Source organism: Lontra canadensis, unplaced genomic scaffold (genome assembly GCF_010015895.1).
Source record: "Lontra canadensis isolate GAN:19392208 unplaced genomic scaffold, GSC_riverotter_1.0 scaffold24, whole genome shotgun sequence".
NCBI classification, from domain to species: Eukaryota; Metazoa; Chordata; class Mammalia; order Carnivora; family Mustelidae; genus Lontra; species Lontra canadensis.
This window is the reverse complement of record NW_022631018.1, coordinates 12,593,092-12,615,907: the sequence shown is the minus strand read 5'-3', so window position 1 is coordinate 12,615,907 and position 22,816 is coordinate 12,593,092. Positions and strand designations below refer to the sequence as shown.

The 22,816-nt window shown below is 38.4% G+C and overlaps 1 protein-coding gene across 2 annotated transcripts in view; it reads right to left on the bottom strand.

Moving 5' to 3' along the window:
- LOC116870774 (histone-lysine N-methyltransferase SMYD3-like) overlaps positions 1-22,816 on the bottom strand; it is a 351,448-nt gene that overhangs the window by 156,733 nt on the left and 171,899 nt on the right. For both annotated transcript variants that reach the window (XM_032862874.1, XM_032862875.1), the window contains exons 3-5: positions 10,414-10,521; positions 8,611-8,668; positions 6,676-6,812 (exon numbers count right to left, since the gene is read on the bottom strand). In XM_032862874.1, coding sequence (XP_032718765.1) covers positions 6,676-6,812; positions 8,611-8,668; positions 10,414-10,521 — 303 coding nt within the window. The remainder of the gene's footprint in view (positions 1-6,675; positions 6,813-8,610; positions 8,669-10,413; positions 10,522-22,816) is intronic.

Here is a 22,816-nt window from a genome sequence, read left to right as displayed (position 1 = left end):
CTGCATACCACAAAGGTAGGCAGGGACTCAAAATAAAATTTAATTCCTGGCTCTAAGAAAGCCACACTCGGGGCGAGGAGGGGGAGGCCTGGATGACACAGTCAGTTAAGCGTCTGCCTTTGGCTCAAGTCATGATCTCAGGGTTCTGGAATTGAGCCTTGTGTCAGGGATCCCTGTTCAGGGGAGAGCCTGCTTCTCCCTCTCCCCCTGCTTGTGCGCTCTCTCTCTCTTTCTCCATCTCTGTCAAATAAATAAATAAAATCTTTAAAAAATGAACAAAATAAATAAAAAATAAATAAAAAGTCATACTCGGGTAGGCAGACACAGCATTCCAGTTCCTGCCACTGAAGGGAAGGCCAAAGCAAGGAAACAACCTGTGCCATTTCACAATGACATATTATCATTTAAAAAATATAGCCTCATTCTGAATTAACAGCAAGTTGTACACTCAAATAGAGAAGGCAATAAGGCTTGGCAAACACGTTTATCCATCAATAGTTTTAATTACAGCATTAGCCTTTCATAAGCAATTAACCCTGACCAACACAGGTATGAATAAAAATGCTGATTAAGAATTTACTAATTATCCTTCCCAACTTCAGAAGTTAGCTAGCATCTGGTCTTTATAATAAACATACACCAACTCATCATAGGTTATTTACACTTAAATGAAGATAAATATTAACTGAACGGCTAAAAATGAAGAACATGAAACACACATTAAAAACACAATGACTTGTTTTGTTTTGAAAGCCCAAGTGTCCTACAAATGTCACTTTATTTGGAAGAATGTTTTTGAGAATAATGGTCTCTTGAACCAACGCAGAGATTCAATTTATTGTAATAAAGAGAAAACCATATAAATCATAAGTGCATCAGCATTTTATAATTACAATGCCGGGTTCTGCACACAGTTAAGCATCTTGGCTGTTTGCCTGCTTTCCTTAAAACCAGACGAGAGGCGACATCCCCACAACGAAGTCTTCTAGCAGCTGTGCTGAGCAGAAACGAGGGATGTCCCATCTAGCAGCTACCTCCAAACAGATACAAACACCCCAGTGATCAGAGGTTAGCAATCCTGATGCGTCTACTTGCTTTTAGTAGTAAATATTTAATGGCATATTTTTCCTTAATGGAACCCAGGCACATCTGATCAGTCACTGGGATCATTTAGTAATGCAGTCGAAGTTATCATAGCGCCATTTCCCATCAACTTTGTAATTAGATAATTCATCACTTTATTAATTCAAAAGATTACTTTCTTTACAGTGGGGAAACCCAACTGAGCTGATCAACAAAAAGGCTCTAAAACATGATCCTGCATGAACTTGAAACCCTCTAGAAGCAAACATACACACTCCTGATTTTTCAAACCAGAAGAAGTAATAGTCTTCCCACAAATTAGCCTACCAGCAACAGTGAGGTAATAAAAGCACCCTGTACATCTAGAATAAGAAGGCCAACAAACTGAAAATTTTAAATTAAAAACTGAATATATTAAGAACAAGTTTGTTCCTACCTTCTACTGAGGCACAATGCTCTTCAGTGAATTAAAAAAGGACCCCAAAAAAGGGTTATTTAGTAATTTTTCCTTCTTGCTGATTTTACACGCTTTACTGAAATTATGAGATTATGGCAGAATATCACATAGATTTCTAACACTCACATCACACAGCAGCAAAACCAAGCATGCAGTCTCAAATATAATACTATCATTACTATTTTCTTGTGTATTATTTCTAACATATCTCAACCAAAAGTATTAAAATACTATTTCTTTTCCTATCATGAATTAGCAAGATTCTTGGGTGAACACATTTTCCACTGCTCCTCCAATAAAAAAGAATTCTATCCCAGTAAAAAACAATTTGATCAGGAGAAAAATGAATGTAAATTTTAAATATCAGCTTACAAAAAAAAAAAAAAACCTTCTAAACTAAACTTATTTTCAAGTCTGTACAACCACCGTGTATACTGAAAAAACAGCTGCAATTAATAACATTAAAATTTAGAGTTTAGAAAGGCAGGCTCTGGAGGTCGCATATGTGCCCTAAAGAATAAAAATAACATGTTACCAGAATAATTATTTTGTTTGAAAGGAAAACGGAGAGAATATCTTCTCAAACAGATGTGGAATTTCCAGTCAATAAATTCTGTGGCAGTTGTACAATATTATAGAGTTCAAAAGTACTTTTCAGAGAGCTCTGGAAACACAAAGACACATTTTGTAGTCAGGAAGGCAACTTCCAATTTAATGTCTGTTTCTGAAACATTTTATGCAACTAGTTCATTTTCTATTTTATTACACTGATCTTATCACAACTCTCATCGGTTTACCAAATGCATTTTTTTTTAAATTTTATTTATTTATTTGTCAGAGAGAGTGAGCACAGGCAGACAGAGTGGCAGGCAGAGGCAGAGGGAGAAGCAGGCTCCCTGCTGAGCAAGGAGCCCGATGCGGGACTTGATCCCAAGATGCTGGGATCACGACCTGAACCAAAGGCAGCTGCTTAACCAACTGAGCCACCCAGGCGTCCCACCAAATGTATTTTTAGAAAAGGAAGTTCTAAGTCCAGAAAAAAATAATTAAGTTCACTTTTTCTCAAACTCTGTGCAATAATCTCTAAAAAAAAACTATTCTTTGCATAGGAAATAAACTCAAATACAGGTCTACTGACATTAAATTTAGGCATTAATATCCATTACACATAACAATCAACATACATTTCAAGGACAGAACAGAGAAATACTACACACTCCACGCCATTTCAGTGAATTATAACATGATAATTAATGAATCTTTTAATTTCATTTCATCCTTCGAAAATGCATGTGTGAGAAACATTTGATCATGTGAAGCTTACTTCTGTACGTCCTCTGTGACATCCCAAGGAACTACTTAGAAGTCATAGAGTTATTAGTGAATGCAGAAAACAGTAAAAGATTTCCATCCACAATAGCTATACGTAATTCTCAGCATTTTAAGAGACCCCAGCAATGGACACAACTGTGAGCCCCCCTCTGAGACTGGTTTACACTGAGCTGCAGACTGGCTCCTGACCATCTAGCTGACAGCACAGGGAGACATAAAACACTGAAGTTTTAGACCCCAATAAAAATGAAACTGGGAGGTGGGGCCAGCAGTAACAGGAATTAGTAATATACGTTACACTTCGTACTTCTGGCTTAATCTTCCCTTCCATCTCTGAAGTAGATACAGTGATGATGATGACAATTCCTAGTAACAGATGAGGAAATCAAGACTAAGGGAATTTCATTTTCTAGTCTCAGAAAGCAACTTAACCATCATACTATTCAGGATGCCATTTAAATCTGTCCTTCTTGGGGCACCTAGGTGGTTCAATCGGTTAAGTGTGGGCTCAGGTCATGATCTCAGGGTCCTGGGATTGAGCCCCACATCGGGTGCTCTGCTCAGGGGGGAGCCTGCTTCCCCCGCTCTCTCTGCCTGCCTCTCTGCCCACTTGTGATCTCCCTCTCTCTGTCAAATAAATAAATAAAATCTTTAAAAAAAAAATAAAAAGAGAGAGAGAGAAAGAAAGAGAGAAATCAAGAAAAGACTCTCAGCTTCAGAGAACACACAGTGTTCTGTGATTGGGTGAAACAGGTGATGGGGATTCAGGAGTGCACCTGTCGTGATGAGCGCCAGATGATGTATGGAAGTGTTGAATCACTAAATTGTACAACTAAAACTAATACCACGCTGTATGTTAACATTAAAAAAAAAAAAAGATGAAGCAGAAAAAGAAAAAAGACAAAAGCCTAGAGGGAATGAATCATGAGCTCAGGTTAAAAACCTTCTCATTCTCCACTGAGCCCTTTTGATTCAAGGCAAGTGCAAGTTTAACAAATATATGCATATTCCCAAGTAAGACTTTTGATTTGCTGAGGTTTTTGCCTTAGTGGAAAATTTTCTGATTTATAATCAGCCACACATTTCTATAAGCTGTATCAAGAATGCTTTGCACATGGTAGGCCTACAAAAAATATATATATAAAAGGTCTGCTTAATTGAATAAGTGAATTCACTAACTCCTCAGGTGGCCAAGAGGCTTCATAATAAAGGACTAATTGTAAGGAATGTTTGGAAATCTCAATTTTAAATAAAGAATATGTGTTTGAAATCTAAGTATTAAAAATATCAAATAAAAAACAAATTCAAAAATTATTGAAACCAGGTGACAGAGACATGCAGATTCATCGTACTAATCTCTCTACTTTCAAAGTCAAAAAAATTAGGATATAAACAAATATAAAAAAGTTCTCAGAACTCCTTCTGCCTTAAGTGACAATGAGATGAGCTAAGATATAAGCTTAGCAGGTCTAAAACCTGCGCAGAACCAGAATGACTACAAATGAAGGGGACCAAAAGCAAAACGGAAAACAGGATTTTCTTTATTGGGATCAGGCAAAGCATAAACTGGAAGCCAGTGCATGAGGTTGAGAAAGGCAGGGCAGCCTGAAACTACGCCTCACAGTCTGTATAGGGCTGGGCACACTGTGGGGTCCACTCCTCTCTGGTTAATTCTAAGCCACGAAGACAGGGAGAGAGGCAGTATGTTGATATAAGATCCTCTAACGTTCTCTAGCCACTTCCAATGCATTTGTCATGACTGGCACCACCGTACACTTGCAATGGTAGCAGCCATCCCGGAGGTTTGCATGACACCGATTAACTTTAATATTAGATTACTTTACTTTTTAATATTTCATTTATTTGTTTGTTTGTTTGAGAGAGACACAGAGAGAGAAAGTGGCAGAGGGAGAGGGAGAAGCAGACTCCCCACTAAGAAGGGAGCCCAATGCAATGCTCGATCCTAGGACCCTGAGATCATGACCTGAGCAGGTGGCAGACACAATTGACTGAACCACCCAGGCACCCCTAGACTATTCTATTAACAACAACAACCAAAAAAATGACAAAGAAGAAGAAGGAGGGGAGAAAAAGAGGAGGAGGAAAGTGATCCCTTTTAAGGACATATGTATAAGCAGAAAACTAACAATTTATAAAATCTTAATAAAACTTTTGCAAGGAAGTACAGGAGCCATAGGGTAATGTTGCTTTAATCTACACTGTAAGGCAGAAATCACAGATCTGAGCCCACTTCCCCCCAAAATTTCAAAGATGTCTTTGTTTTGTGACAATAACAAATTTTTGTGACAATAACAAATACAACTAAGTGGGGAGAAGGGAGAGCGTATGATTAAAACTTCATCTACTTATTTATAATGACAGAACTTTCCCCTATACAGCATGGAAAGAATTTCACTGTAAGAGACAAGAAATGAAGAAGTTTAAAAAGAAATATGAGAAATAAAAAAGTAATTCACATGTTATATTGAATAATCGAAAATATTTTTAAATATTTTCCATAAATAGTAGTAACACCAGTAATTACCACTTGAACAGCTGCTAACAACAAAAACAACTATCACAGAAAAGCCACAGACTTAACACCAGGAATGAAGTTACAGTCAACACAAGGCATATTTTTATCTCTCAGGAGGTATTACTCTGTAGAGTGTCTAACAACAAAAGCACCTGTGTGTATTGTACACATGGTACTCCTAAAGGCTATGATTTTCAGAAGGATGTGAAATAAACACGAGACACTTCTCTTATGTATTATAAGTAAACACTGTATTTTGAAATCAGTTTTAAACTGGAGACAACCAGAATGTAATGCTAAGGTGATATTACCAGAAAATCATAAAAACATACCCTGAAGTACATTTGAGGAAAATCAAGAATACATCTCGAGCATTCACACAAATCACCTTTGAATTCTTAGAAAACAGGTAGATTACAAAACATACTTTAAAAATATTCATGGAATAATGTGTTAGTAGATGTGCACTTATGAAATGTAACAGCACTGGTAAAAATCACCCTCGAATGTTAAATTTTACTTATTATGAAAATGTGATCAATATTGAAGGGAACCAAAATACACAATATGGGAAAGCAAGGACAGCAAACACCCAGCAGTGGGGAGGTATCTGATCCTTTGTCCTTATCCCAGCACAGAGAGCAAAAATCAGCTGGTGCATGCTTTCTGCCTGGTCCCAAACAAGCCGTCAGAATAATTTGCAAACAGAGCATGTCACGTGACGACTACCAAGAGACCCCACACAAAAATACTAAATTAAACCTATTTTCTATACCTAACATAGGATTTTAGTGACCCGGAACATTTAAACGGATTTTCAATGATTTTTAAATCAGAAACGGTTGTATTTTCATATTATTTAGAAATCACATAATCAAGAAATGGATTCCAATATATTTTTCACTTCAAAGACCAAGATCCGTCACTGAAGGAACACTGCGACGGCAACCCTAACAATCCATTCGTAAGAAACAAGAGAACAGGCTGTTTCCTCTGGAGAAAGGCAAGCACACTCGTGAGAGTATGAAAGGGTGCTTTGTGTACCGACAATGAACATACGCAGGCCATGAATAAGAGCACCGATAAAACAGAAGAAGTAGTAACACCCCTTTCAACATAAGCAGGACATTCCCTCTTTCCCTCACTGTTAATGTAGAAGAGTGATTTAAGGTATGAAGGGTCCTAAATTTTCATGGATCAACAACAAAATAAGAAGTAAAGGGTTGATTTACGGCATTAACAAGGAAATCAAACACTTAACACTTACTTTTGCAAAAGCTTCGAAAATGTCAAAGGAATGTGGCAGCTGAGAAGCATCCTGGATTTCTTCTCTCATGAAATGTTGAAATGTCATTACGAGTTGCCTAAGGCCCTCTTTCTTATCTTCAGTCAGTTTGTTAATATCTTTTTAAAAGAGAGAATAAATAGCACAATCACACAGTGAATTTTTAATAGACAATTCTCAGGTGTTCAATGTTAGCGGTTAAACCAGATTTATCCTTCCTGGATTCCATTCTGACAGAACATAAATACGTTCCTTTTTATTTTTTCACAACTACAAATTACAATACCTACATTATCAATTAAATTGTGCCAAATTCATCTACAATGTAAGATCAAATTCTTTTAAAACAAAATAAATACATGTACGGATGAAAAACACTACAACTAAAATCAGGCAAGATGTGTGTTACAGGTCCTCTATATTCCCCTGGACACATGCTCAACCCACCACAACTGCATCAACTCAGTGAATTTAAGCACCTCTTCCCATGAAACAATTTTCAACCAGGTCATGACCAACTGATAAACAGTATATCTCAAAGGAAAAAAACAAAAACAAAAGGAAAAAAAAGTTAAAAAGTTTACAGCTGGAGTCTAACCGATGAAATGTGTCATATAAAAAGTACATCAAAAAGAAAACGGCGGTGGGGGGCGCCTGGGTGGCTCAGTGGGTTAAAGCCTCTGCCTTCGGCTCAGGTCATGATCCCAGAGTCCTAGGATCAAGCCCCGCATCGGGCTCTCTGCTCAGCAGGGAGACTGCTTCCTCCTCTCTTTCTGCCTGCCTCTCTGCCTGCTTGTGATCTCTGTCTGTCAAATAAATAAATAAAATCTTAAAAATAAAATAAAATTTTAAAAATAAAAAAATTAAAAAAAAGAAGAAGAAAACGGGGGCCAACCCAAGAAAGCTCGACTTCAAGTTATTCCCACATTGAATAAACAAGATGTGGTGCTGCTAAAACCCAAACAGAAGGAGTAGGTCCCAGAGCATAGTCGTCAAAAAATCACCCCATTCAAAACTCAATTTAATTTATACCACAAAAGGTGTTAAGGCTAAGAGTGTACAATTAATAACGTTTGAGAACATTTCACTTAAGACAGCATGGATGACACCACTACTGAGCAGGGCTACTGTTAATAGTAAGACTCACAGCAAGAGATATTAATTACTTAGCAGTAATATAACATGAAAAAATGACTAATTAGTTCTCTATTAAAACTGAAAAGATACATCAAGTTGAACTACAACATAATTCTGGGGCTCATGTCAGCTCTACATATTCTCTTTAAATTACTTGTTCAACAGAACAATTAACCCGCTAATTTCTTAAATAATAATTTATTATCATTGGCACTTAGAATCCCATAACCATAAATCTGTATTAGATCATCTTTGTATTTGTCTCCACCCAGAAATATTAAACTGTGTAGCCAAGTTTCCTCTATGAGCTCTGGCTACTTTGGGGTTGAAGTTGTAGACAACCTCTCTGAAGGCAATCTGTGCCAGCATGAAAGGAACATAAATCCTACATTGACTGAACACTCAGACTGAAGGGTCTGTTAGTGTTCCCAAATATCACGGCCACCACCATGGGAGTGGAAAAGAACGTGAAATGCTATCCGACAGCCCAAAGCCCTATACCATCTACTTTGCTTATTAGCTAAAGGACCAGTAACCCTGGAACCCCCTTGTTCACATCACTGTTCCCTGGCATCAAAAAGAAACAAAGATCAGGTTCTAGTACTTTATAAACTCCTAAAAGGTCAAAACTACCCTGGAATAAAATAAGCTAATGTACCAAGCATATATAAAAACATGAAAAGGTTTATTAGATTTGCCTCACACAATGTTAAAAAGAAAGCAATGCACAAGGTCGGCAAAAAAGTGAGAGGATTTTTTTGGTGATGAACAATCACTTACTTGACTCCAGATCATAAAATGAGTAAAGTTTCTCTGATTCAGACGGTGTTTCTGCCATCTATGAAGCAAAGGGGGAAAACACCAAAAACAATTTCAAGTGTTCCGATACATCAACGAATATATTTGAATCTCTTTAGATACTTAAATAAAACTCTTAAAAAGACGCTGTACATATTCCTCCTCATCATTTTCTGAGAGTTGAATTATTCAGTCAGTACAATTTTTACATAAAATCTAAGTTATGACTCACTCCAACAATTTAATTTCCAAATGGAAAATTCTTTTACAAAAAGTGCTCATCCTTTTATGTCTTTTTCCACAGCTCTACCTACAGACTTGTATCGCTGTAAGGATTTTACTACTAATTACAGAAAAGCAGAGATGGATGAATAAAAGTAAGAGTTTATTACAAACTGCAACTTTCACCAAACTACCTTGAGTCAAAAGTCATCAATGTCCTTATCTAAAACATAGGAGAATCACAGATTCCCTGGGTTGTGGCGGGGATGAAATGAGGTATATCCTGCAAAGCAATTAGCACGGGGCCTGGAAATCCTAAGTGCTCAATAGAACAAATCTATTATTATCAGTGCTTTCTATTAGATTCTGATCCAGTAGGTCCTGGTTCTTTCTGGTATTAATAAAGTAAAAAAAAAAAAAAAAAAAAAAAAAAGTTCAGCCTCAAATATAGTGATCATACTTCTAATATCTAGCAACTAAAGAAATGCATAATAACAAACTTGATCTGAATGTATTATGCTACGAAATAAATTTGTATATTTTAGTTTAACACAATATATGTATTTGCAAATAGTAACTAAATATACAATAGATGTTATATATTCAGACCAAAGACAATGCTCATTTGGTATTCCACATCCATTTTTTTAAAAATTGAAGTATAACTGACAAAAAACTTTGTGTTAGTTTTAGGTGTAAAAACGTATTTTTCCACGATTAAAAATTCTCTATAAAATCTTATAGCCTTCCCGTACCCCAATAGTCAATAAACAACAGGACAGAAGAGAGCTAGATTCTGAAAGAATTTGAGAAAGAGATATTCATGTGAAAGCCTGGCAAAAAGAAGTCTGGAGGGTATTGCCAGAGGTTTTTTTCACAGAATCTAGTGGTGGTTTAGGCGAGGAGGGGAAAAGGACTGAAAACAATTTCAGTGGACTTGGCTATTTAAAAAAAAAAAAAAAAGACAAGCACTCTTCCATGTAAGATTAATTATCATCTAATTAAAACCTCACTTTAAGAAGCAAGTGAAAAGTTATACACCTGCCCTATGCAATAGTTCATAGTCGAAAAGTAATGACGACAACGTAACAGACATTTCTGATTATCTCACGCCTTCAATATATGACCTTATGTTTCTAGGGGATTACACACACACACAGGGCCTTCAAAGAGGGCACTGTGCTGTCCAGCCACACTAATGCTGTGGTTAATAGGAAAACGGCAAGTTTTTGTCCTAAGCTACTCCCTGGAATAACCTGCCTTCTACCTTCACAGGGGTCTAAAGTCGGCCTTAAATAATAATATGGGGCACTAGGTGGCTCAGTTGGTTAAGCGTCCTACTTGAGACTTCTGCTCAGGGGGGCTCTCAGGGTCCTGAGATCGAGTCCTGCCTCTGGCTTTGAGCTCAGCAGGGAGTCTGCTTGAGAGTCGCCCTCTGACCCTCCCCCCCACTCAACTCTTTCTCTAAATAATAAAATCTTATAAAAAATATAAATAATACATACAACTCCAAGTGCTTTGCTTAATTAAAACCCAAGCATATTCCACGAGTTTTATACTCACAAGTTTGAAAACAACTCTTCCAAGCAGTCGAACAGAATCGGGGGGATACCTGGGTTTGCAGTTTTTAAGGCATTTGCATTCCCGCTTGTGGTCCGGCCAAGCTTTTTTCTGTTAAGACAAGAGTGGAGAGGGTGTATGTTGTAACTTTCATTTACACCGGTTTTGTGTGGAGAGTGATCAACATGAATTTAATGTCAACAGCTTGACTATAACTGCAAAATAGAAAATGAAACCAATATTCTAATACTATCAATGATGCAGAATCTAGTCTTTGCCAAGCATGTAATTACCATGCGTGGACTTCAACGCTTCTCCTCCACCTTTAATTTACTGCCTAGTTATTACCTGGCTGTGGAGTCCAAGGAAGAATCATTATGGCTTACTTAATAATTTATCAGATAGTCTTTTATCTTTTAGCTGACTAAATAGGATTCAATAAGAGACAGTGATTTTGAATACAAAAAGAAAATATCACACCGAACTAGAAAATAAACACATGGTTCAGGAAAATCAAAACAGGGCAGATGGCCTTCTGAATTTCTGTGCTGCTTTAGGGAGTAGAACTATCAGGGGCTAACATAAGTATGAAACCTTTTGTTTTTGAAGACCACACAGAAAGGGGTTACTAACTATAGTGACCAAATGTCATTTGCCCAGGACTGCTGTTGTTTATTTATGTTGTCCCGGCCTAGTCCCTAATAGTACCCCTTTTCATTTTGAAAAGTACTCTTTGGATGATAAATTATAAGGTCACTTAACCCACAATCCTACCCATGTGCTGGTGTGGCTGAAAAGACCACTGAGCCAGTCACCAAACCTGCAATACTGAGAAGAGAGGACAATGGGGAGGACACTGTCTCCCTGAATCCTGGGAGAAATGCTAAGGCTCCTCCACCATGGAATGACTTCTATAGGGAAATACATCCCACAGTATCTAAGACTTAACCCTGGTGAGTGGGAGACAGCTCGACCAAATGTCAGACATGTCCCTTTCCGACTGAGCGCTGCAAGTTGCATCACTGAAATGCCTGACGCTCACGTGCATTCTGGCTTCAGAAACTCTAAAAACACCTCCCAACTCCAGGCCCTATAAAATCCCTCCAGGAGGAACTCTCTCTCTCCCACCTGTAGCACAAACATGCAGTGCAACCAGAAATTTCAAACCTGGGGCCGCCTGAGTGGCTCAGTTGGTTAAGTGTCTGACTTTAGCTAGGGTCATGATCTCAGGGTCCTGGAATGGAGCCTCACTTCGGGCTACAAGCTAAGCAGGGAGTCAACTTGTCCCTCTGCCCTTCCCCACCTCGTGAGCTTGCATGCACTCTCTCTCTCAAATAAATAAATTTTGTAAAAATTCAAAAGTGCTACAACTACTTTGAAACTGTGAGTTTCAAAAAGAAAGAAAGAAAGAAAGAAAGAAAGAAAGAAAGAAAGAAAGAAAGAAAGAAGAAAGAAAGAAAGAAAGAAAGAAAGAAAGAAAGAAAGAAAGAGAAAAAAGAAAAAGAAACTATGAGTTTCAAGCCAGCATTTTGCTCAGAAAGACTGCCCGTGTTGAGTTCCTGGGTGAAAGTGTGGCTTGTCTGCTATTTCCTATGAACTCAAATCTTAAAGACACTGTTTTAAGGGGTACATCACTTCTTTTATCAACTTGACCCATGACTGCCTCACTTCATTTCTTCTTATCCACTACAGCAATGCCCTTAATGTGATGTTTCTAATCTTTTTGTTTTTTTAGTATTTATGCTTCACTCACTTCTAAACAAGACTCAGTTGTTTCAAAATAAAGATGTAAATGAAACAAGGTTGTAAAATTAGAAACAAAAAAACATTAAAGTTATTTTTTAAAAAATAGTCCTCTAGCATTTACTTAGCATTCTACAGTATGTCAGACACTTGGCTAAACAACTGAAACATTTTATTTTCACAATAATCCACAATATACACAATAATGTATAGTATCCTTACATTAAAGATGAGTAAAGTAAGGCAGGGTGGAATGTCACCACCAAGCTACATAAACATAAAAGAGGAGAATAAAAGTTCTTAGTATTCTACCCCCATTCTTAGTATTCTACCCATAAGATCGAAATAATTGCCATGTCTCCGCACTACATTTATCTGACTTGCCTTACAGGCAAGGCAAAAAATAAAACATAATGGCTTATATAATTCTCAACCGATAGAAAAGAAAAACACACAGCTTTACCAAGTATTAAATCACAGGAGGAATTTATTCCAAGAATGCTAATCAACGTACTGGACAATTATAATGGTCAACACATAGCTACTTCTAACATCCATACTCACTAAAAGGAATAATATTAAACTATAAGTCAGTGAAAGAAAATTTTCTATTGTTTAGAGAGTTAGTCTTGGAGAAGCAATTAGCACCTTACCAATATGGGTAAGATCCCTTAGAAAAATACCATATCAACATGGACTGGACAGGAAGAGACTATGCTGAGTGAAATAAGTCAAGCAGAGAAGGTCAATTATCATATGGTTTCACTTACCTGTGGAGCATAAGAAATAACATGGAGGACTCTGGGAGATGGAGAGGAGAAGTGAGTTGGGGGAAAGTTGGAGGGGGAGACAAACCATGAGAAACTGCGGACTCTGAGAAACAAACAGGGTTTTGGAGGGGAGGGTGGTGGAGTGTTGGGTGACCCTGGTGGTGGGTATTGTGGAGGGCACATAGTGCATGGAGCACTGGGTGTGGTGCATAACAATGAATTTTGGAAGACTGAAAAGAAATAAAATAAAATGAAAAAAAAGAAAAGAAAAAGAAAAATATGGTTCCATTGTCAATTAAGTTTGAAAACTGCTACATAATATCCACCCTGCTTAGAGACTGGAGATAATTCAGTTTGCTAAAAAGCTCTGCATGAGAGAAACTTGTATAACTTAGTGAACAGTTTTCTGTGATTGTTACTGCCATCCTTTGGGAATATTGTTTTAGCTTGGTATACATGGACTCCAATATAGCTATATACTTTCTTTCCTTCATCTGATTTTTTTTTTAAGATTTTTATTTATTTATTTGACAGAGAGAGATCACAAGCAGGCAGAGAGGCAGGCGGAGAGAGAGAGGGAAGCAGGCTCCCCGCCGAGCAGAAAGCCCAATGCGGGGCTCGATCCCAGGACCCTGAGACCACGACCCGAGCCGAAGGCAGTGGCCCAACCCACTGAGCCACCCAGGTGCCCCTCATCTGATCTTTCAATGAGAGTGGGTTTAGCAAACAAATTCATGATCATTCCCACTGATAGAAAACAAGAGCGCTAATATTTTTTATTTCTGATTGATGGGTGAACCACAACTTTGGTAGAAGAGTTTTCACTTGGTATTAAAAGTTGGGAAGGCTGACAGATGCCCTCATTTGACCAGCTATGTAGGCAGGAATGAACCACAAGTATGAAGAGGTCTCTGAGAAAGCCCTCTGGTCCTGTTCAAAACATGAGCATCTGCTAGGACTGCACCTAGCAGACGAAGGCTGAGACCATCTGGACCAAAAGATCTTAAGAGCAGATTTGATTCAATACTCGTAAGTACAAGAGATTCCACAACTCCTTTGTTATGTTCTGAGCATCTCCGTCTCCTGGTGGCTTCCCAGGGTGAAATAACTACAAAATGTACCCCCAGGTAATGAACCTATTGATCTGTTAGATGACATTCCTGAGAATTAAACATCTAAATTTTGGAGAGTTCCTGTCAAAACGACTTAAGGTCTTTAGCGTAATTAATATTGCACTCCTATTTCTCAACTGTAATTATAAACTAGATAGTATGTTTCTTAAAGCTATTCCTAAATCACTGCAGGAAAACACCAGAGAACGTACTTAATTTCCCATTTGCTTCAGAAAAAAGATACTCATTCTTTTCATCTAAAAACCAAGTCACGCCTACATAAATATAGAAAGTAATCATGCCACTTAAAACTGGTCTATAGCACAGTGTCAAGGTATAGCCTACTTCATATCTTACTATGATATTAAAAACCATGTTTTTCAAACAGTAATTATTAGGGTGATGTTCAGCATCACCATTGCATCTTACCATACAGCTCACCAAAAGAAACACACCACAGAAAAGGCTTACAAAGCAATCTCTTAAATAACCACATTCGACACTGCAGCAAAACCTCACGATCTATAAGAGCATTAGGCATTATCTAAACTGTACAAACTTTAACTTTGATCTAGACCTCAACAGCACATAATATATCTGCCAGTTTTTCAAAGACAACCTCCCAGATTTACATTTTCCTATTTTCTTCCCTTACTGCAATGCAGGATGTAATTAAGATTTTGTCCACAACACTGGCTGTAATGTTTTCTGTTCTGAAAGCTGAACATTATCAATGATTCACAGTAAACACAAAATAGCATGAAAGACAAACGAAATTAAAATACTGCATTAAGACACAAAGACAATGGGAAAAAGACTTTTGGACGGAAAAAAAGGAAATGAAGACATCTATAATGATTCCACGTGTCAGTACATACAGGACTCAGAAACCACTCGGGCAATCTCTACATTTTCATTTTCTATAGTACTTGCAGTGACTCAGAACAAAAACTGATTAAGTAAACCAGTAGCTCCCAATGGGGGTAACCCTAATCTTAAGGGTTGTTGGGGAAATATATGGGGGGGCATCCTTATTTGTTAGGATGCCTGGAGAAAGATATGGGCCCTGAGTGGCCAGAAACCAGAGATGGTGGACATCTGTGTGGGATAGTTCCATACAATGAAGAATCAATCCATCTGGGTGCCTGGATGGCTCAGTCAATTAAGTGTCCAGCTCTTCATTTCAGCTCAGGTCATGGTCTCAGGGTGGTGGGATCAAAGCCCCACATCAGCATCTGCACTTAGCAGGAAATCTCCTTAAGGATTCTCTCTCCCTCTCCTTCTGCCCCTCCCACTGCTTGAATACTCTAAGAAGTAAACAATAAATTAATCTTTAAAAAAGAATCAATTGTTCCAAACCCAAGACAACTTTTAAAATGTCCAATCAAACATTCTATAGAAGGGACAAATTTATTTCCGAATTATCCGAGCCTGGAACATATAAAAACAAAGACCTTGTTTTTACACAGCCTTGATAGCACTGGATTTTCTAGGTAAATCAAGAGATGAATGAATTTTAAGAACTTTAGCTAAAGTTATCTAATATTTTATAAAAGCGTATCACTGAAGGCAACATCACCTATGGTATTTGAGGTACCTACCAGTAACAACGTATTTTCTTTTTTTTTAAAAAGTTGTTTTTTTTTTTAAGATTTTATTTATTTATTTGACAGAGAGAGATCACAAGTAGGCAGAGAGGCAGGCAGAGAGAGAGGAGGAAGCAGGCTCCCTGCTGAGCAGAGAGCCCGATGCGGGACTCGATCCCAGGACCCTGAGATCATGACCTGAGCCGAAGGCAGCGGCTTAACCCACTGAGCCACCCAGGCGCCCAACAACGTATTTTCTGATCCTACATTTTGTACTTCCTTTTCCAAGGTGACTTTGTGTAGATGAAAATATCTGACTTCTTAATTATGTCTTCTAGTCTACTCTTGCCTGAGCATCTATATACAAAATATGTTTTATTTTTGTTGTGTTCAGCACTGGATGTTATTTGTAAGGGATGAATCGCTAAATTCTACTCCTGAAACCAATACTACACTATATGTTAACTAACTAGAATTTAAATAAAAATTTTTAAAAATAAAATATATATATTTTAAGATATTTTCATTTTTTTCTCCTTTACATTCAAGTTATAACATTACACTGATACTGACTTTTAAAAATATATAACTAGTTAGATTGTCTTAACTATGGTATTTCATTTCAAGAGAGTAGAGAGGACGACAATGTAATTATTATATAAAAAGGTAGAGGGGCACCTGGATGGCTCAGTCGGCTGAGCATCTGATCTTGATTCTCACTCAGGTCATGATCTCAGGCTCCTGGGATCGAGCCTGGCATTGGGCTGTGCACTTAGCACAGGGTCTGCTTGAGATTCTCTCTCCCTCACCCATCGCCCCTCCCCTACTCACAAGCTCTTTCTAGCTCTCTCTAAAATAAATAAGAACTTTTAAAAAAAAGGGATAGAGTTAGGCCTAGGAAAGAAAAAAACTGCAGAACAATGCTGCACAGGCATATGCACATAAAATATATACTTAAATTTACAGCCTGGGACGACTGAAGAGATTCAGACAGCAGTGACAAGACAGGCCCAGGTGTCCAAATTCTTTTTAATCAACACAAAGGATTCCACATGTAGCTAAGATTGAATAACCACTGATCTAGACTAAATTAAAAAGGAGGCCATTGTACATGCTAAATAGAAGGAACAAAAAAATACCATCCTATACTTATTAAACTATTAGTAGAACTCTAAGTTTCTCTTTTTTTTTTTCTTTTTAGAGAAAAAGAGAGAGAGCTCATGTGCGAGTAGGGGAAGGAGGAGGGAGAGAGAGAATACCAAGCAGGCTGTAGCCCAGTGTGGAGCCTAACACGGGGCTCAGTCTCACAACCCTGGGACCATGACCTGAGCAGAAAGCACTCAACTAACTGAGCCACTCAGATGCCACCTAAGCCTTCTGAAAGATGTTTGGTAATGAACATCAAAATTCTTTTTTTTTTTTAATTTTATTTATTTATTTGACAGAGAGAGATGCGAGAGTGGGAATACAAGCAGGAGGCAGAGAGGGAACACAAGCAGAGGGAGTGAGAGAGGGTGAAGCAAGGCTTCCCTCTGAGCAGGGAGCCCAATGTGGGGCTCGATCCCAGGACCTGGGGATCATGATGTGAGCTGAAGGCAGACGCTTAATGACTGAGACACCCAGGCACCCCATGAACATCAAAATTCTTAATGTGCATATTGTTGGCATATAAATAATATTTATAATGCACTTAATCCTCACAAATGTAATTGCTGTACAGAAAAAGTGTAAGAGTGCTCCTCATACACTTGTTTAAAAAACTGAACAACTGGTAATAATTTTTTCAGTTTTTCCTAAAAGAAAAAGCTATTTTGCCTTTCTCCTTATGCTTTCCCAATCTGTTTGAATTTTCTAGAAATATCATGTTATTATATTTACAAATAATAGCAAATATAATTACCTTTCTTATGTCTAACAACTGAGATTTAGGGAGAAGTATTTTTACGTGAAAGAGAAAAGAAAAATTACTGTTCAATAAACACTTTTCATATTTTGGAAAACCTATTAAACCTATTTATAACTCAAAGAATGGTTTAAATGTATTAATTTTTAAATGTTAATAATGCTTCAGTGAAATCTTCTGTAATGCAAAGATTTACTCAGTAAACTGTTTTATCAGGTTAACTTCATACATGTCTGGTTTTAAAAATAAGTGTACGACCAGGGCACCTGTGCAGCTCAGTCAGCTAGGTGTTCGACTCTTAATTCCAGCTCAGGTCATGATCTCAGGATCTTGACACTGAGGCCCAAGAAGGGCTCCACATTCAGCATGGAGTTAGCTTGAGACTCTCTCTCTTCCTCTGACCCTCCTCCTGCTTGGCACTCTCACTGTCCCTAAATAAATAAATAAATAAATAAATCTTTTAAAAAAATAAATAAGTGGGGCACCTGGGTGGCTCAGTTGTTAAGTATCTGCCTTTGGCTCAGGTCATGATCCCAGGGTCCTGGGATCAAGGCCTGCTTCGGGTTCCCTGCTCAGCGGGAAGCCTGCTTCTCCCTCTCCCACTCCCCCTGCTTGTGTTCCCTCTCTCACTGTGTCTCTCTCTGTCAAATAAATAAAGTATTTTTTAAAAAATAAAAATAATAATAAATAAGTGTACTACCAATGAGGTACATCTTGCACGTACAGGTGTTCAATGGTATTATGATCTTTTTACCATGTAGTCATGATTCATTCCACTTACAAATAATATTGACAGAGATTTTCTATGAGCATAACTTGGGATAGTTGAGTTGCCATGAAACTTGAACGAAAGAAAAGAGACCCAAGTTATCCAGTCCCTCACAAACCATTTAAAAGCAAATCAACAGCATCTCCCTGTTCATGCCTCAGAAGTAGTCCAGTGTTGAACTGCAGGCTGACAGATAACATGAAGGTCTAAAAAGCTGGAATCTGGAATAAGAAAATTGGAAGGCTAAGCCAGATGACTGACAGGTATTGATTAAAATCCTGCATAAAATCTCCTCACAGCATGCAAGAGACCTAGTAATAGACATTAGACTTACCACTTTCAAAGCTTACTGAATGCTGTATCAAATAAGAACAAGAGTGCCTTCCCACTAGCCTTAATCAAATTAGACAGATAGAGCCAAACACAAAGATGGAGTGAGGCAGAAGGATTAACATAGGGCATCAAGTTGACAGAAGAAACAAGAAAAAAAGCGTTATTTCTTCAAAAAATGAAGTTACAGTCTCCTTGTTCATTGAGGAACCATATAATAAATAATAATATTAGTGCCCCAAAGTAAGTCAGTGATCATCTAATGCATGATTCAGGTCAAATCTATTCTGCCGCCTGCTTTTATAAAGTTTTACGGAAACATAGCCACGCTTACCATTTACACTCCTTCAGACAAGTTGAGTAGTAGTTGAGTTGAGTAGTTATGACAAATATATAACCCACAATGCCTAAAATAGTTATTATCTAGACCACTACACAAGAGTTTGGCAACCTCTGATCTAATGACAGATCATATGAAGATGGAATTACCTAATTGATATATTTTAGTCAGAAAGACTAAGTAACTCACTTACTCCTATAGATATCCAATCTTCTTTGAAAGAAACTTCCATGCTGGATTAATCAGAAAGTCAGCACCGAGTTCTAGCAGAACATGGCAATTTTAGCTCCCTGGTACAAGTAATTATCAAGTTTTTAACTCCCCAAGTGTGTAAGAAGGGCCATCAATGAATGAGGAGTTCAAGGTTATGTCCGTAAGTCAGAAAGTGGGGGTAAGACAGGCTGCACAAACAGGGCAGTGGAGGCCACGTCAAAGGGCAGTTAACCACGAAGTCTTTTCCGAGAGGGCAGCCAGCCTACCAAGCAGAAATCCAGCAAGGACCTAGCATCAAAGAGTATATATCCGGCACAGAAGGGGATTGAGAAGTAGCATTATGGAGAGAGACTTAACCAAAAGTCTGTCTGTCAGACAGTCTGAAAACACATCCTTGCTTTTAGAATGACTTTGAGTAAGCAGAGGGGTGTCAAAATGGAGAATCCGGCTAACTTTGATGCTAGTATTTCTGATGCAGAGATTTGCTTCAGCCTTCTCTTGGGTCTTCGTGACCCCTCTCCCCCCTCCTAGGACGGCTTCCCCGACAGCAGTCTCATTCTCTGAGGGGCTGAGAGGCTATGACTCCTTTACTATATAGAGAAGGAAAGGAAATCCATGCACACTTAAAGAGTCTGCAGTAAGCAATAACTTTTCTAAAGATTTATTTATTTGTGGGAAGGAAAGAGAGAGAGAAAGGGCAAGATTGGGGGGAGGGGCAGAGGAAGAGGGAGAGAGAATCTCATGCAGCCCGATGTGGGGCTCAATCCCAGGACCCTGAGATCATGACCTGAGCTGAAAACAAGAGTCGGGATATTTAACCAACTGCACTGCCCAGGCACCCCTGCAGAGATCAATATTTTTAAAACAATTTTCTTGAGATATAATTTATATTACAATAAAATGTGCCAATGTTAAGAGTACAGATTGATGAGTTTTGACAAATACAGACACACATCCTTGTAACAACACCAAAACTAAGCTATAGACTATCATTATCCGCCCCCCAAAACAAAGTTCCTTTGTTTGCTTTACATCCAAGCCCTCCGACCCAGGTAAGCAGTGATGTGGTCTCCATCATTAGACACTACTTGCGCGTATTCTAGAACAGCAAACAGCACTGCCTCTTCTAATATGGCTCTATTCCTTCATTATGATGTTTCTGAGATTCACTCATGTTGCTGCATTTTTCAGTGGTTTGTTCTTTTTCATGGCTGAGTAATTCTGTGTGTGTGTGTGTGTGTGTGTGTTCTACCTAGGAGTAGAACTTGCTGGTTTATGTGGTAAAGTGTACATTGAACATTTTAGAACCTACCCAACTTTTCCAAAGCACGTGTACCGCTTTACAATCTTACCAGCAGAGCCTGAGGTTCCAGTTTCTCCACACCCCAGACAACACTTGGTATAGTCAGTATTTTGCATTTCAGCCTGTCTAGTGGGTGGGTATGTAAAGGTACCTCAGTGTGATTTTAATTTCATTTTTCTGATGACTAATGATGTGCAGCATTTTTAATGTTTATCTTACTGAAAGGGCCATTCAAATCAAACCCATTTTACTGTGATGTCTTACTTCCGAGTTGGAAACATTTTATATAAGTTATGGATACAACTCCTTAGCCAATTCTTGGAAACAACAAAGAAGCAGGGAGTATGTCGGTGATAAGCAAACTAACCAATAATTTTGGACCAGGGCCTAGAAAAGTTCTAGTGTTGACCCTAATGCTGGCTAAGTAAATCAGTGGATGGATAGACCAGAAGACCTTCTGATCTTCACTAATAGTCTCACCTCCAACTCCTATTTTTTTCCTATATTTATTTTTTTTTAAACTTAATTTTTTTGGAGGAGTTTTAAATTTGAGAGGATGGTATAGAGGATGCCCATATACTGACTACCCCACATGCACAGCCACCCATATTATTATCAATATCCCCACCAGATGGTACATATATTACAACAATGAACCTACAGTGACACATCATTATCACCCAAAGTCCCTGGTGAACAGTGGGGTCCATTCTACAGGTCTGGACACATGTACGGTAATGACTGCCCACCATTATCAAATTCCTTTGTATTCCTCTAACATGACAAGTTTGTTCCTGCTTCAGTTCTCTACATCTGCTGTTCCTTCTATGTAAAAAATCTGTTCCGGAGCTTTCCATGGCTGGCTACGTTTGGCAATTAGATCCCAGGTCAAATGTCACGTCTACAGGAAGTCCTTCTGTAATCACCTTTTCAAAGGTGAGCTCCTGCTCGTCTAAAGCACACTCACTCACGTAATTGTGGGCATTTGTCATTATCTGTCTCTCCTGCATCCGTAATATAAGCTTTAGGAACACCACTGTAGCAATGGATGTTAACTAAACTTACCATAATGATCATTTCACAATATATACATATATCACATCATTATGTTACATACCTAAAACTAACACAATGTTGTAGTATAATTATATTTCAACTAAAAAAATAAAACAGACAGATTAAAGATAATGTAGTGTTTCAAAAAATAATTCCAAACAAAGAGTATCACTGACCAATGTACTCAATCATTCCCCTAACCAATAATGTTACATCTGCATCAGGAAATAATAATGTACCCCCTGAATGAGCCTGGTCATCTAACTGCAGAAATAGCCAATTAAAACAATCATTAAGATAATTTCTGTGTGAGGGGCACCCGGGTGGCTCAGTGGTTTAAGCCTCTGACTTCGGCTCAGGTCATGATCCCGGGGTCCTGGGATCGAGCCCCGCATCAGGCTCTCTGCTCAGCAGGGAGCCTGTTTCCCTTCCTCTCTCTCACCTGCCTCTCTGCCTGCTTGTGATCTCTCTCTGTCAAATAAATAAATAAAAATCTTTAAAAAATAATAATAATTTCTGTGTGAAAAAGGAGGGACACAAAATAGTCTCAGTAGTTTAGGAAAGGAGGGAGCGACATTTAATCTGGGTTATAAAGGATAAGTAGAAGGAGTTCAATAGGTATTGGGTCAGGTCTGGGTCCAAGCCCAAAGACTCACGTGGCCAAAGGCTCAGAAGTAAAACTATAGCAAAATCCACAGCTTGAATTTCATTCTGAGGAAGAGGGCCAGAGTTTTCTGCTGGGGAGTGACAGGTCATGCTCACACTCTGGAATGCTCACGCTCTGGCTCCCGGCTAGGAAGGAGAAAAGAATGTGGCAGGACGACACAGACCACAGTCAATGTAGCAGAGACGTCAGAGGAACATCCACACGAGTGCTAGTGGAGAAACTAAGACAGAAGGGAGCCAATTTAGATCATAAGTAGTAAAATCAGCAGGACATGTTGATTAACTAGGCATGGGGCCAAGAAAGGATATAAACTGAAGATGATTCCAGCCTGGCAACTCAGACTGCTGGGTGGTTGGTGAATTATTCACTGCGGTTGAAAATCGAAAACAAATGCTGGTTTGGGCAGAGATTATACACTGAGGTCCTGCTATAAGGTATTTGAGATAATGGGTACACCACCAAAGTAGAGGTTCCCCATAACACATGGGTCTGGTCTTTGAGACACAGGAGAAGACTAGAGATGGAGTTTCAAGAATGATTAATGTACAGATGCCAATTGAAGTTATGGGAGTAGATGGGACCACTCAGCAGGTGAATGCAAAGTGAGCAAAGAC